The sequence below is a fragment of the Lontra canadensis genome, unplaced genomic scaffold (assembly GCF_010015895.1).
Source record: "Lontra canadensis isolate GAN:19392208 unplaced genomic scaffold, GSC_riverotter_1.0 scaffold69, whole genome shotgun sequence".
In the NCBI taxonomy this organism is placed as follows: domain Eukaryota; kingdom Metazoa; phylum Chordata; class Mammalia; order Carnivora; family Mustelidae; genus Lontra; species Lontra canadensis.
Window position 1 is genome coordinate 10268765 of NW_022631063.1, and position 12000 is coordinate 10280764.

The window sequence follows — 12000 nt, forward strand, 5'->3', positions numbered from 1 at the left end:
TTACCTTATAGACCTGAATGGAATACAAGTGTTATCATCTACTTAGAAAAATATTCACATCAACTCGCTAGCCAGGATTATAAACAAAACTTAATAATTAATAGATGAATCACACTACATAGTATATATAGTGAACTCATATACCTCCCATCCTGAACCTCAAAACAACTTTATGAAATGAACAGGACTTATGTTATCCACCATTTACATGTGGAGAAATTGAGCTTAGTAGATGTCAAGGGCTTTCCTTGACATCACACAGAAGTATATGTAGCTGAACTGCGTACCGAGTCCTCATGTATGCTTACTCCAAATCCAGTTTCATTCCATTTTTTTTTCCCCATGAAGAATATTCTTTCCTCTGTTAGGTTGCTTCAACTTCATCCTCTCTAGTGTGTTTATTAAATGAGGAGTGAAATCCAAAGAAATACGCATAATCCCTCTGTCCCTGATTAATTAAGAATCAATTTTTGCAAGGAAAAAGTAACACTGCATCTACACAGCACCTCCCCCAAAACGTTTGTATTTTCTCTCTGCGATATATATGCGTCATACACAAGGGCAAGCAAGTAGCTGTCCTATCTGATGCCATCCAGATTTGTTTTTCTCAACTTGCTACTTAGGTGTCCTAAAGGAAAATATCTCTACTTGCATCTTTTCAGAGGTTTAATATTAAACTTCTAGCGTGCCCCTGTAGTAACCGCTTTTGCTGGTAGAATGCTGGGCATAGTCAGTTTCTTTTTTGGAGGGGGACGTATTCAGTTTCTAAATGTGAAAAACCTTAAATTACATTGTTCTACAAACACTTAGCACTTGGGGGCTTTAATTATGGAAATTTACCCCATACCCTGATGGGGATGACTTCATTTCTCAGAAATATTCAGAAGGCATCTGCCCTTGACTGCAATGGTAGACTGTATTCATTTCTAACCTCACAAAGAAGGAAAGAATCCCCATGTTCCCAGGCATTGCTATCAGAACTAAAAAAAATGCTTACTTTCATCAGAATTAAACTTAAAATGTTCTTTTCGGGGCTAAAGATAAGGCAAAGGGGTGGTGGTGTGGCAGGGAAGTGAGCAGCTAGAGCAGGGCAGGACACTTTAAATGTCCAGTCCCCAGGTTCCTGGAGTGGCTCCAACCCTGAAGATCCAAGTCTTAAGAAGCAAGGGTCCTGAGAGGTAAAGAAATGAAGCATGTTTCGTTGGTTTTTTGACAAGAGGGTGCGAATTGACCCCAAACTTCCTTTAAGGGAAGTGGAAGAAGTGATATCTAAGATCTTAAGAGTGCTGGAAAATGTTCCAAGTCTGAGAAATGACTTAAAAGCTGGACAGTCAGGTGGGATGAGGTGGAGTGTTGCAAGAAAAATAAAGCGTTCCCACCCCACCCCTCAGGAAAAACAAATAATAAAGCATTTCCTTTATTTTGAAGCATGACCATGGGTTACTAAATATTTATAACATTGACTTTTCTGGGTATTCTCCCCACGCACCAGGGACAAAGTCTACTGGACAACGGGTCTAGAAGAACTGGGTTATTTACTTTCTCACCAGCATATTTTACCACTGGCCACACCAACGTGCTGCTTGGTGTCTGGACGAATCCCTCATTTTATCCACGTTCCAATAGCTGGAGAGCTCTGTCTCTGACCTTGATAAATACCTTGATAAAACTGTATTTACCAGCAGCTTCCAATATCACCTGAGCCCTCCCATCCTTTAATGTATAAACTGCTTCTCCATCCATCCCCGTTTATTATCTTGTCTGTAACTAGACATTGCTGGCAGAATGCGTCCCCTGCAGAAACTAGGCCTTCCCACAGCAGGATCCGACAAATCCACATCAATGTGGCACCACGCAGATTTGTAAAGAAGCAGGGATGCCTAATATCTCTCCCTGTGACATCTGGAGAAGGACAAGTAAAGACCAGGTCCATTCCCCGGCTGCCACTCAGAGCAGCGAGAGACTCAGTTCGCTTCCCCGGCCTCATCGGTTACTCTGTGAAGGTGCTTGGGAGTTCCCTCCTCCTGCTTGGGGCACAGTGTTCCCTTGACTCTTGAAAGCCAAATTGCCTTCAGTCCTTGGGACCCTTTCATTACTGTTTGAACAGGCTGGGGTCTGATTTGCAGGATCTCTTCTCCATTTTTTTTCCCTGTCACCCCCGTAAAGACCAAAGCATGAGAGGTGCTTCATTGCCACTGTTTGCTTTTAAAATGTGACTCTGTGCAGTGATTGTGGTGGGGAAGGCTCACTTGTAGTTGTTATCAGGTGCCCTTTGGTGGGTTGGGGGCTGGGGAGGACTACAGATCAAGAGCAGAGAGGTGAGTCTTTCCTGAGACGCTAGATGGCACAGCAGCTCTGAGCTGGCGGCCTTGGGAGAGGCTGGGCTGGCTTTCCTTGTCGCCCGCCACAAACCAGAATATCCACCTGGGGTGGGAGAGGGACTCATACTGTGATTCACTCCCGTGGGCAGAGGTTGGCCACTTGTGCTCCAGCTGACCTCCTCGCCGGGACTTCCCTCCACTTTCAGTCGTAACGATAGGCTGACACCCCAGGAACATCAGTGAGTTTGCTCTTGGCCAACCTCCTGCAAATGCTTTTGTGGCTTTGTTAACCGGGAATATACTCATTTTTTAGAGTAAGTCCGCTCGCACCTTGCAGTCCTGACTTCTGTCACCTCATTAAAACATCTGCTCTAAACAGGACCGAAAAGTTCACTGCTACGTGGGTGGATGGCCAAATGACAGTGGCTTGCCCTGTGATCACGCTGACCACGTTAGACCACGGGGTTGTGTCTTTCTTTTTTTTTTTTTTTTTCTTTTTTCCCTTTCATTTTGAATGTTATTTAGGACTCAGAGACTAAACTGTTTTTAGGCTTTGTTGCTTTCTGTTTCAAAAAGCTGTCGTGGGTTTCTCCACAGCACCCAGCTAATTCCTGTGGAAGCGTTTGCTTCTCTGGAGTGGTTATCAATGAATGGAGGACTGGGTGAGAATAAGCCACCGCATGGATTTCTGCACAGGTGTGGTCTGCATTCCCAACAGAGCCGCCCCTAAAGGCAGCAGAGACCATGTTTCCTGGTAGGCTTCATTTTATGAGAGGCACATGGGGAGCAGGCCGGCCGAAGCCACCTCCCTTCTACACATTAGTTGCCAGACTAAGGAGAGTTTCCCAGGAGTGGAGCCTTTCTGGGTAGAGCTGCTATTCCTCCTCTGTGCCTGGCAGGAGGGCCCAGGTCTTCTCTCCCAGGCTCGTCCCTGGGCATTTGTCTTAGAGAGCAGGTCTTAAGTTTTAGCCTGACTGGAAATTCTGCACTGCCTCCTGCTCTGAGTGGGGTGTAGGAAAGATGGCCGACTGCCCGCTGACCTGAGAGAAGCCGTCTTTTGGTGAACCACTCTGACCCTCTCCTGCCCTTGTCTTGTCTGTTGTCTTTCTCTCATGGTAGTTTCTGTAAGGGTGGAGCTGTGGTGGCTTTAGTCACTTCTCAGACATTTTCTTCCTCTCTGCTTTCTGTCACCCAAGTATTCCTAAAACTCTCTGGTCTGCCCATAGTACTATTTTGTGGTTTGTGGTAATGGTGATGCACGTTTGTTTTTAGTGCTGTTTTGGATTTTAAAATACCTTTCCCATCGACTGTCAGTATGGCAGATAAAAATATGGCCAAAAAACGGCTGAGCCCCACAAATGTTGCTTGGTCTGCGATGGTCCCCTCTCTCCAGGCTACCACTGATCTTGATTTAGTTAGACTGAGTGACTTTCGCTGATCTAATGTGGTGATTTCCTCCTCACAACTGGATGAATAAAATCTATAATCCTATAGAAAATATGTCTTTTCTATCATTTTATAGGATTTGAAGAGGTGAAGTTCAATATTCACATCCTATCTCCTTCATCCATTATTAATTTACTAATTCATCATGACAAAAACCCGTGCCATATCAAAAGTGAATTGTGTCATGGGCATCTCGTCTGACTTGACCTTCATTAGGAAGGATAGCAGAGCACAAGCCCCCATTTCCCTTAGGCCACAGAACAAGAACTGGTCCAGAGTACTGCTGCCTTCTTCTTTGGGCAGACCCTGAGTTCAGCGTGAATTGTAAGAACATGTGTGTTTGTTCATCTGATGAGTTGGTAATAATGCTTTCCTGCACTTGGGCTGTATTTCCAATGTGTCGATACTTTGTGTATATTAACTCATTCGATCTTTATGACAACCTTGTTTATTATTCCCATTTTACAGAGGCAGAAACAAGGCATTACACCAATCACGTACCTAGGAAGTTCCCGATTTAGATCTCCAATCCAGTGCCCTTTGCATGACCAGATGCTGTTTATCTTGAGAAGAGCAGACTAGAGTTATGGATATTTAAGCATTCTTGACTGTATGTGGTAATTACCACAGCAGCAGGACCATGTGTCATGGAAGAATAAGGGTTGCAGAACCAATTTTAGCTAGGAGAGATGACATCTGTGTTGGGCTTGCAGCAGAACAAAATATAGCAAAGAGAGGAGCATGGGGAAAGTCTTGGAGGCACGAACAAGCCTCACATGTTGGAAGAATGCAGAGGTGTCTGGTATGGTTGGAGCAGAGTGCAGAGCCATGAGGGAAGGGGTGAAGGAGGGGAGACAGAGGAGTCCGGGAAAGTAGATTGAGGTCCCCCTTCCCAGAGCCTTGTGGGGTGATGAGGGAGCCTTTCTGGACCAACTGCCCTTGTGGTACCTGTGGCTTATCTGGAAGGAGATGGCCAGGAAGCTCTTGGAGCTCACATCTGTTTGGAGACAAAGATTCAGGTCTCAGCATTACATAGATGAACGTTGGGGGGTTTTCCCCCAGGGGAAGAAGGGAGAACACACTGAGCGCAGAGCTGACAGCAGAACCCTGGGGCGTAGCACAACCCAGGAAGTGAATAAAAGGACAACAGACCAGAGAATGCACGAGAAGAAGCACTTTGGAAGGCAGGAGAGAGCCAGGAAGGCAGCGGCATGGGAGAGCTGGGAACTCCAGGCAGCGCTCAGCGACCTGGGGCAGCAGGGAATGGAAGAGATTGCAAAAATTCTTTACATTCTTTCCCATCTTCACCTCTCCTCTCCCACACTCAGCGAAGGTCCTAGGATGACCCAGAGGGACTCAACAGCAGCCTTGAACCACTGTGTCAAATGCTGCATTGAGAATCTGACCACGTTCTTCATGCTAACTTCATGTAACTCTTGGATGAAATAGAACCATTTTTATTTTTTTATTGAAGTATAGTATGAACAGTATAGAACTGAAATATCCGCTCAATATGATGGGATTTATGGATTCTAAAGGCAGCACTCATTTTTTTTTAATCGGTAAGAGTTGATCGGTATGGTGCTTACATCGAGACTATCATAAAAACTCCTCCTCAACTCAGAGATCTGCTCCCGAAACTTTGAAGCTGTCATGATTTTACAGCTAAATTCCAACCTTTTCTTTCTCCAACTGAGTTTTCTTCTTCCCCACGGAGGTGAGAATGAGGCTTGCCAACTGTTTTCCCTTTTAGCCAGGCTTCTAGGAGGGTCCGTGCTATTTGCCGCTGATGTCAAGTAGCAGGAACAGCGGGGCTGCTCCTCGTGCTCGAGAGCCATAATCCTATTACGCCCACCTGAGACTTTCACATTAGCTGCCTCTGTCGTGGGAGAGGAGCTGAGGTGACTCAATTGACTTTTAAATCCCCGAGGGTCCCAGTTTCAAAATCCCCAGGTCTAAGTCAAGTAGTAGATTAGGCCCCTTACTGACAAGGCCTGGCTACCTGAGAGCCCGAAAGGCCTTAGCTTTCTCTTCGGTGTCTTTGGGTCCCACACGGAATTCCAGAGTTCCATCCCTAAGCACCAACCAGGTTGGTACACGGTTGTGTCCTTCTTTGGTGAAGCTTCGCAGGAGGTGAAGCTGCCTGGCATCCCCCTGGGTCATGGATTGAATACCTGTCCCTTTGAATAGTCAGGATTAGAAAACATACCCTCTGTGATGCTAGAAAAGAAAGATCCTACTCTTTTGTTACGGTAAAGCTGCCCTTCAAAAGGTAATGCGGGAGGTATGCAAAGAGCTTTTCTTCCTCCAGGTAGCTGCACTTGATCTGTCAAGTCCCTCCTATGACATAGACTATGGCTGCAAAATCATTTTATCCAGGCAATTATTTTATTTACAACTCAGTTTTGATTGCTCAGACTACTTATCCATAACTACATCTGAAACTTCTTTCAGATGTAATTTGCTGGCCCAAATTTCATACTTCATCCGTAAATTTGTTTAACTCCTTAAGCAAGGGTTTGAGCTTTGAATATCACTTTGCTGGTTTGTTGGTCCCCCCCGCCCCCGCTTAAATAAATATGCAGATACTTTCACATTCACTACTTCTTTAGCTCTCAGGCCTGTCTCAGGAAGGTATTGTCCCCAATTTACAGATGAGACTGACACTAATGTCACATGGCTGGTGAGTGGTTGCACTGAGGTTTAAAATTTGATCTTCAGACTCAAAATCCAGTGCTTTGCTCAATACACCCACACCCCCATATTTATTTGAACAAGCAACGCTTTTTAAAATGTGACATAATTAAGGATAAAACACCATCAGAAACACTTCATTGAGGTTTAAATGTTTAACATACAGTGACATTGAGGAATATCATAAATTGTTGAAATTTTAGAACAAAATACATAGACTGATGGTTATATAATAGGTTACAAATATGACTGCACCAGTTAGCTGAGAATAAATGCTGCCTGTCCATCCACATAGCACTTTGAGAATTAATAACCGATTTGTTTGTTTTTTAAGTTTCAAAAACATGTTTGCCAGGGTTTCTTCTATTGCAGAGAGCAGAAAAAAACCCAGATTATTGACCAATCATATCAATTATCACTGGTTTATAATTAAACACTACTCGCGATTCCAGAAAATCACAGACACAAAAGATGACTAGGAATCTGCTCAGTCCTCCTCTGCCAAAATGTCCGTGATACCTTCGTATCCTATCCTTAGAGGCAGGTAATTAGATATTAGTTTTATAACAATTTATAGAAAAAAATGTAGATACAACACTGATTGACATCTCATGGAAGACTGGTCTTCCATGGGACATCCATGGGTCTCATTTGGGAAATGAGAGTGTATACCTTCCTTCTCTCCCTTTCTTACCAATTAATCCCAGACATGACTATTTGCCTCCTGCTCATCTCATGCCCTCATTTCCTCAGGGGCGGGAGAGAAAATATTGAGTCTATATTAACCCTCTATTTGAGCCCTGTGCTGGAAGCACGTTACATAACCCAAAACAGCGATGGGAGCATTCTTCTGGCAGGCTAAGACATCACACAGGATCCCATATCATTTGGATCAATCATCCAGTTGATGAAATCAATTGTTCCTAGATGTGTTAAAAGACAAGTTTTGTAGCTATTGATTCAGAGGGTAATGAAAAGCAATTTTTTTTAGAGCAATCATCACAAAGTGAGAGATAAATTAGCCGATTATAATGTGAGTAGAGATGTTCTTCCCTCAGATTGGAAGGGAAGGGTACTATGGGCACATTCTTTCATCAAGGAACCCATTCATTTCAAAAATCCCTTTAGGGATTATAATGGCATGATCTTTCCCTTTGTCAATATCTTTTTGCAGAAATTGCTCCTAAGAAATCCCCTTAACACATTACTGATCCCTGAATCCCATTTCTATATTTCAAGTTTTTGCAATGACTTTCTTTCTCATTGTTTTCTTTTTACTTTTTCTCTTTGTAGACCTGGCCAGAGGACCGTGGATGACCTAGAGATTATCTATGAAGAGCTCATTCACATTAAGGCCTTATCCCATCTGTCTACCACAGTAGGTTGTCTCCTGGTTGAGCATCCTCAGGGAGGGTGTGGGGTGGAAAATGCACTGTTAGCAGTGGAGAAGAGTATTATGGTATGGGGGTGGTGGTGAAGGAATGCCTGAATGCTACCTCATACCTCATAAGTCACCCCCACTCTTCCTCATGAGATGCTAAGGAAGTTATACCCAAGAACAATCCCAAAATGGATCAAGTATTATCCCTTTGTTAGTGGTTGTCCACGTGCCCTAAATCCTAAAGTAGCATGAGTGAGTAGGACCAAAGAACGAACTTCATCCTTCCAAAACTGAATCTGGGTTAGACAAGAGAGCTAGGCCTTAAGAGGAGCTCTGAGACCCTTTCATGAAATAGAGAGCCAGAAGGAGGAGAGACATCAAGATGGCCTGTCTTGGCCCACTGGGCCAGCTTTGCCCAGGTTTGCTGCCCTTTCAAAAGGAAGCAGAAGGTTTGAGAAAACATTGCTTCAGATGTGTTAGAGCCCAGTAGCAGTACCCGAAAAATGTAGCAAAAAATGTAGCGAAAAATGGCCCTATTGCTATATCAGACTCTGAACGTTTACGTGATTAGGTTATTTAGGAGGGCAGTGGACAGAAATTTGGCCTCTAAATGGGGACAGAAATACCTCCTCCCATAGAAGAAATGCAGGAATGTGATTTCCAGGTAACAAGTCTCCTATATGCTAGTCATTCAGCAGCAATATAAACAGAAGTTTTTTCAATATCTGCAGATCATATTCTAAGGCCTCTCAGCAATATCTCCATGTCTAATTAGCCTTTCATTCCCAGCTCACTAGATGGCATTATGCCATCACTTGGTTGCCGTGCCTGTGGTCATCGGGTGGTGGGGGGGGTGTTAGGTCTCCTGACAGCAGTGAGGAACTTGCTTTGCCACAGCTGCAAGCAAAGGGCTCCAACCCTTCCCCCTTCAACTCAGAAGGAGCCGTTCCTTACCTGCTGCACTTCTGGGGGTCTAGCAGCTGGCTTACCTACCTGCCTGGGATACTCGGGTGTGGTCTAGCCCAGCCGCCCTTCTCCCACACCACTGCCTGGTCATCCTCACTCTGTCCATTAGGGTGGGGCTAGGTCTAATGCCTGGGTGCCTCAGCTGGGGTAGTAGGCATCATGAGTTCGTGCTGTAGAGGGAAGTGAGGGGAGATTCCTTTCCCCTACCTGTGCTCCAGATTCCCAGCATTCCCCTGTTGTGACCTGCCCAGCGTGGTGGGATTTGAGAGGACGGCAGGGAGTCTCCTCCTCCAGCTCAAACCCCAGGGACCCTGACACTGTGGGAAATTCTCAGGTCACTTCGTTCTTAGGGAGATATAGCCAAAATCTGGGGCCACAATTTAGAATTTTTAAAATAATCAGCTGTGCAGGATATAAATCCGCTCACACATTTAGGCTTAATTATTCACCTCTGAGGCATTGACTTGCCCAACACATTGGTAGCTGACTCAGTATGTGTGATGAAAGGAAGGGCCTCTCAAAGCAACAGAGTCTAATGAGATCGTAGATGTTCCCATCTTCTCACCCAAGCTGAACCAGGGGCAGAGAGGCCGGCTAGTTCGTACACGTGAAGCCGTGTTTTACATGGCTTCTGGGGAGATCGTTTTGTATGAGTTAGCCTACAAAATCGCTCTTGTCAGAGCCTTAAGAATCTGGTGGCAAATCTAGTGAAAGTGGTTCTGCATGAGAGGAGCTGCTAGCAAAGTGGGGGGCAGCTGTCTGGACATAAGGGTACAGTCAGCACTGCTTGGAAGGAGAACAAGTCCCACCCCACCCCCCAAATTTATCCATTCCGAATTCTTTCTCTTTTTCCTCTAGGTGAAACGGGAGTTAGCAGGGGTCCTCATTTTTGAGTCTCATGCCAAAGGAGGAACTGTGCGTAAGTAAACGTGATGAACATGTGCCGGGGAGCCTCTCGTGAGCACAGGCCCCGGGAACCTGACCGCATATGCTTTCCTTTTTTGGGCCCAGGTCAGACTTAGTAGAATGTCACGTGGTAGTTTGGTTTCTCTGGGACCTGGTTTGTTCTCAGCATGCGTCTGCTCTGCTACTGCATGGGGGTTTTCCTTTCCAGCTTGGTAGCTCTTGGTGGCCTGAGTCCCCACTTGCTCCCTGCTGACTCGAGGCAGTGTTTAAAGGGGGGTGGAGGGGAAGCAGTGACTTCATCAGGAAAGGACCCTACGCAGGACCTTTTCACAATGACTTCACTTCAGTTTGGTTTTCGGAGAATAAGTCTGTCTTTCGAGATTCCTAGTTAAAGCGATAAATGACCCTGCTTGCTTTTTCTTCTCTCACTTCCGCTCTCAGCTCCAAGCCTGAGAGAATTTCTTTGCTCCAGATACTGATGCAATGCTAGTATATCATCTCTCCAGAACAGAAGTTGTTTAGTTCTGCGCTGGTATTTGGAAGCAAGAAACTGAAATTTGATATTAATAAATGTGAACAAAATTGTTTAGGCCATCATTTTCCCCAAGTTCTCCAAAATCACTCTTGAGAAACATGGTTCATGGTCTACTCAAGTCTGCCTTCTCTAATCTCCCAGGGAGAATCAAAAAACACATCAAGATGCTAAGGTTCGCAGATGTTCTGCAATAAAGAAAAATGTTCACTCCATTTAAACTGACACTTTTTAAACTTAGTGAAACATAGGACACCTTTTTAAATGGACACCTGTTAACTTTTCAAGAGATGTTCTTTGGAAAACCTTGCCCTTTCTTCAGACTGTGTTAGTCAAAGAAGTAGGAACATGAATAGTAAAAACAAAGAGTTATAAAAACTGTATTTCAAAATGTTTTACTTTCAGTCATCAAAAGTGGTATTCCTAACATGTGTATTTATTTTAGTAAGAATGCTTTTTCTCTACATTTTAAAGATTCATTCAAATATTTTTTATTTTATTTTTTAAAAAATTTTTTTTCAAGATTTTATTTATTTATTTGACTGAGAGAGTTCACAGGTAGACAGAGAGGCAGGCAGAGAGAGAGGGGGAAACAGGCTCCCTTCTGAGCAGAGACCCCGATTCGGGGCTCAATCCCAGGACCCTGAGATCATGACCTGAGCCGAAGGCAGAGGCTTAACTCACTGAGCCACCCAGGGGCCCCGAATATTTTTTATTTTTATCATCGCTGATGACTTACAACATTTATTTTTTTCATTCAAACCCTTGATTGTTTTCATTTTATTAAAAATAAAATATTTAAGTATGGTGTCTAGGTAGCTCAGTTGATTGTGTGTCTGACTCTTGGTTTTCCTCAGGTCATGATCTCAGGGTGATGATCAAGCCCTACATCAGATTTCATACTCAGCATAGAGACTGCTTGAGATTCTCTCTCTGTGCCCCCCCTGCCCCATCCCTGCTCTCTCTCGCTCTCTCTCTCTCTCAAATAAATAAAATCTTTAAAAAGAATAGAGATTATTACAAGCACCTTTTTCATCTTCATCAAACACTAACATTATCCCATTTTTTTCATGTTTTCTAAAGAATGAAATTATAGAAACAATTGAAGACCCCTTGTTCCCTCCTTTATCTCATTCTTTTCTTCTCTCCCCAAGGTAACTCCTACCTTATATGTAGTGGGTATCATTCCAATCTATTTTTAAGTAATGTGTCGATATGTATCCATAAACAATATGTAGTTCTGATTTGCATGTTTTCAAACTTTACCCTGGTGGTCAGATTACTTTTAAAAACTATTTTCTATAGCATCATAAGTTTTGATGAATGGTGGGAGAAAGTGTATTTATTGCTTTAAGAAACGGATTGCTAGTGCACTGAATTCTAGTAAATTCATATCGTTTAGAGCATAGCAAGTAGCACAGTGTTTCTGTTCCTTTCCTGTTCTATAGAAAAGGAGATACTATTCCACCTGAATAAGTTAGTATTTGCCAGTAATTCTTTTTCCTTTTGGAATAAATGCATAATTCTGGGGACTTAAAAATGATGATTTGATAAGCTGTAATTTATATTGATGTGCTTCTATTCTTGTCATAAGTCTTTTCATCTTTTTGTATCTAGTGTTTAACCAGGGGGAAGAAGGCACCTCCTGGTACATTATTCTAAAAGGATCAGTGAATGTAGTCATTTACGGCAAGGTATATATATATATCTCTCTCTCTTTTTCTTTTTGAAACTTTGTTATGCTCCATTTACTA

The 12000-nt window shown here is 43.6% G+C and overlaps 1 protein-coding gene across 4 annotated transcripts in view; it reads left to right on the forward strand.

The window, feature by feature from the left end:
• Nucleotides 1-12000, forward strand: part of RAPGEF4 (Rap guanine nucleotide exchange factor 4) — a 294249-nt gene that overhangs the window by 221001 nt on the left and 61248 nt on the right. For all 4 annotated transcript variants that reach the window (XM_032880467.1, XM_032880470.1, XM_032880468.1 and 1 more), the window contains 3 exons: nt 7755-7839; nt 9667-9727; nt 11864-11940. In XM_032880467.1, coding sequence (XP_032736358.1) covers nt 7755-7839; nt 9667-9727; nt 11864-11940 — 223 coding nt within the window. The remainder of the gene's footprint in view (nt 1-7754; nt 7840-9666; nt 9728-11863; nt 11941-12000) is intronic.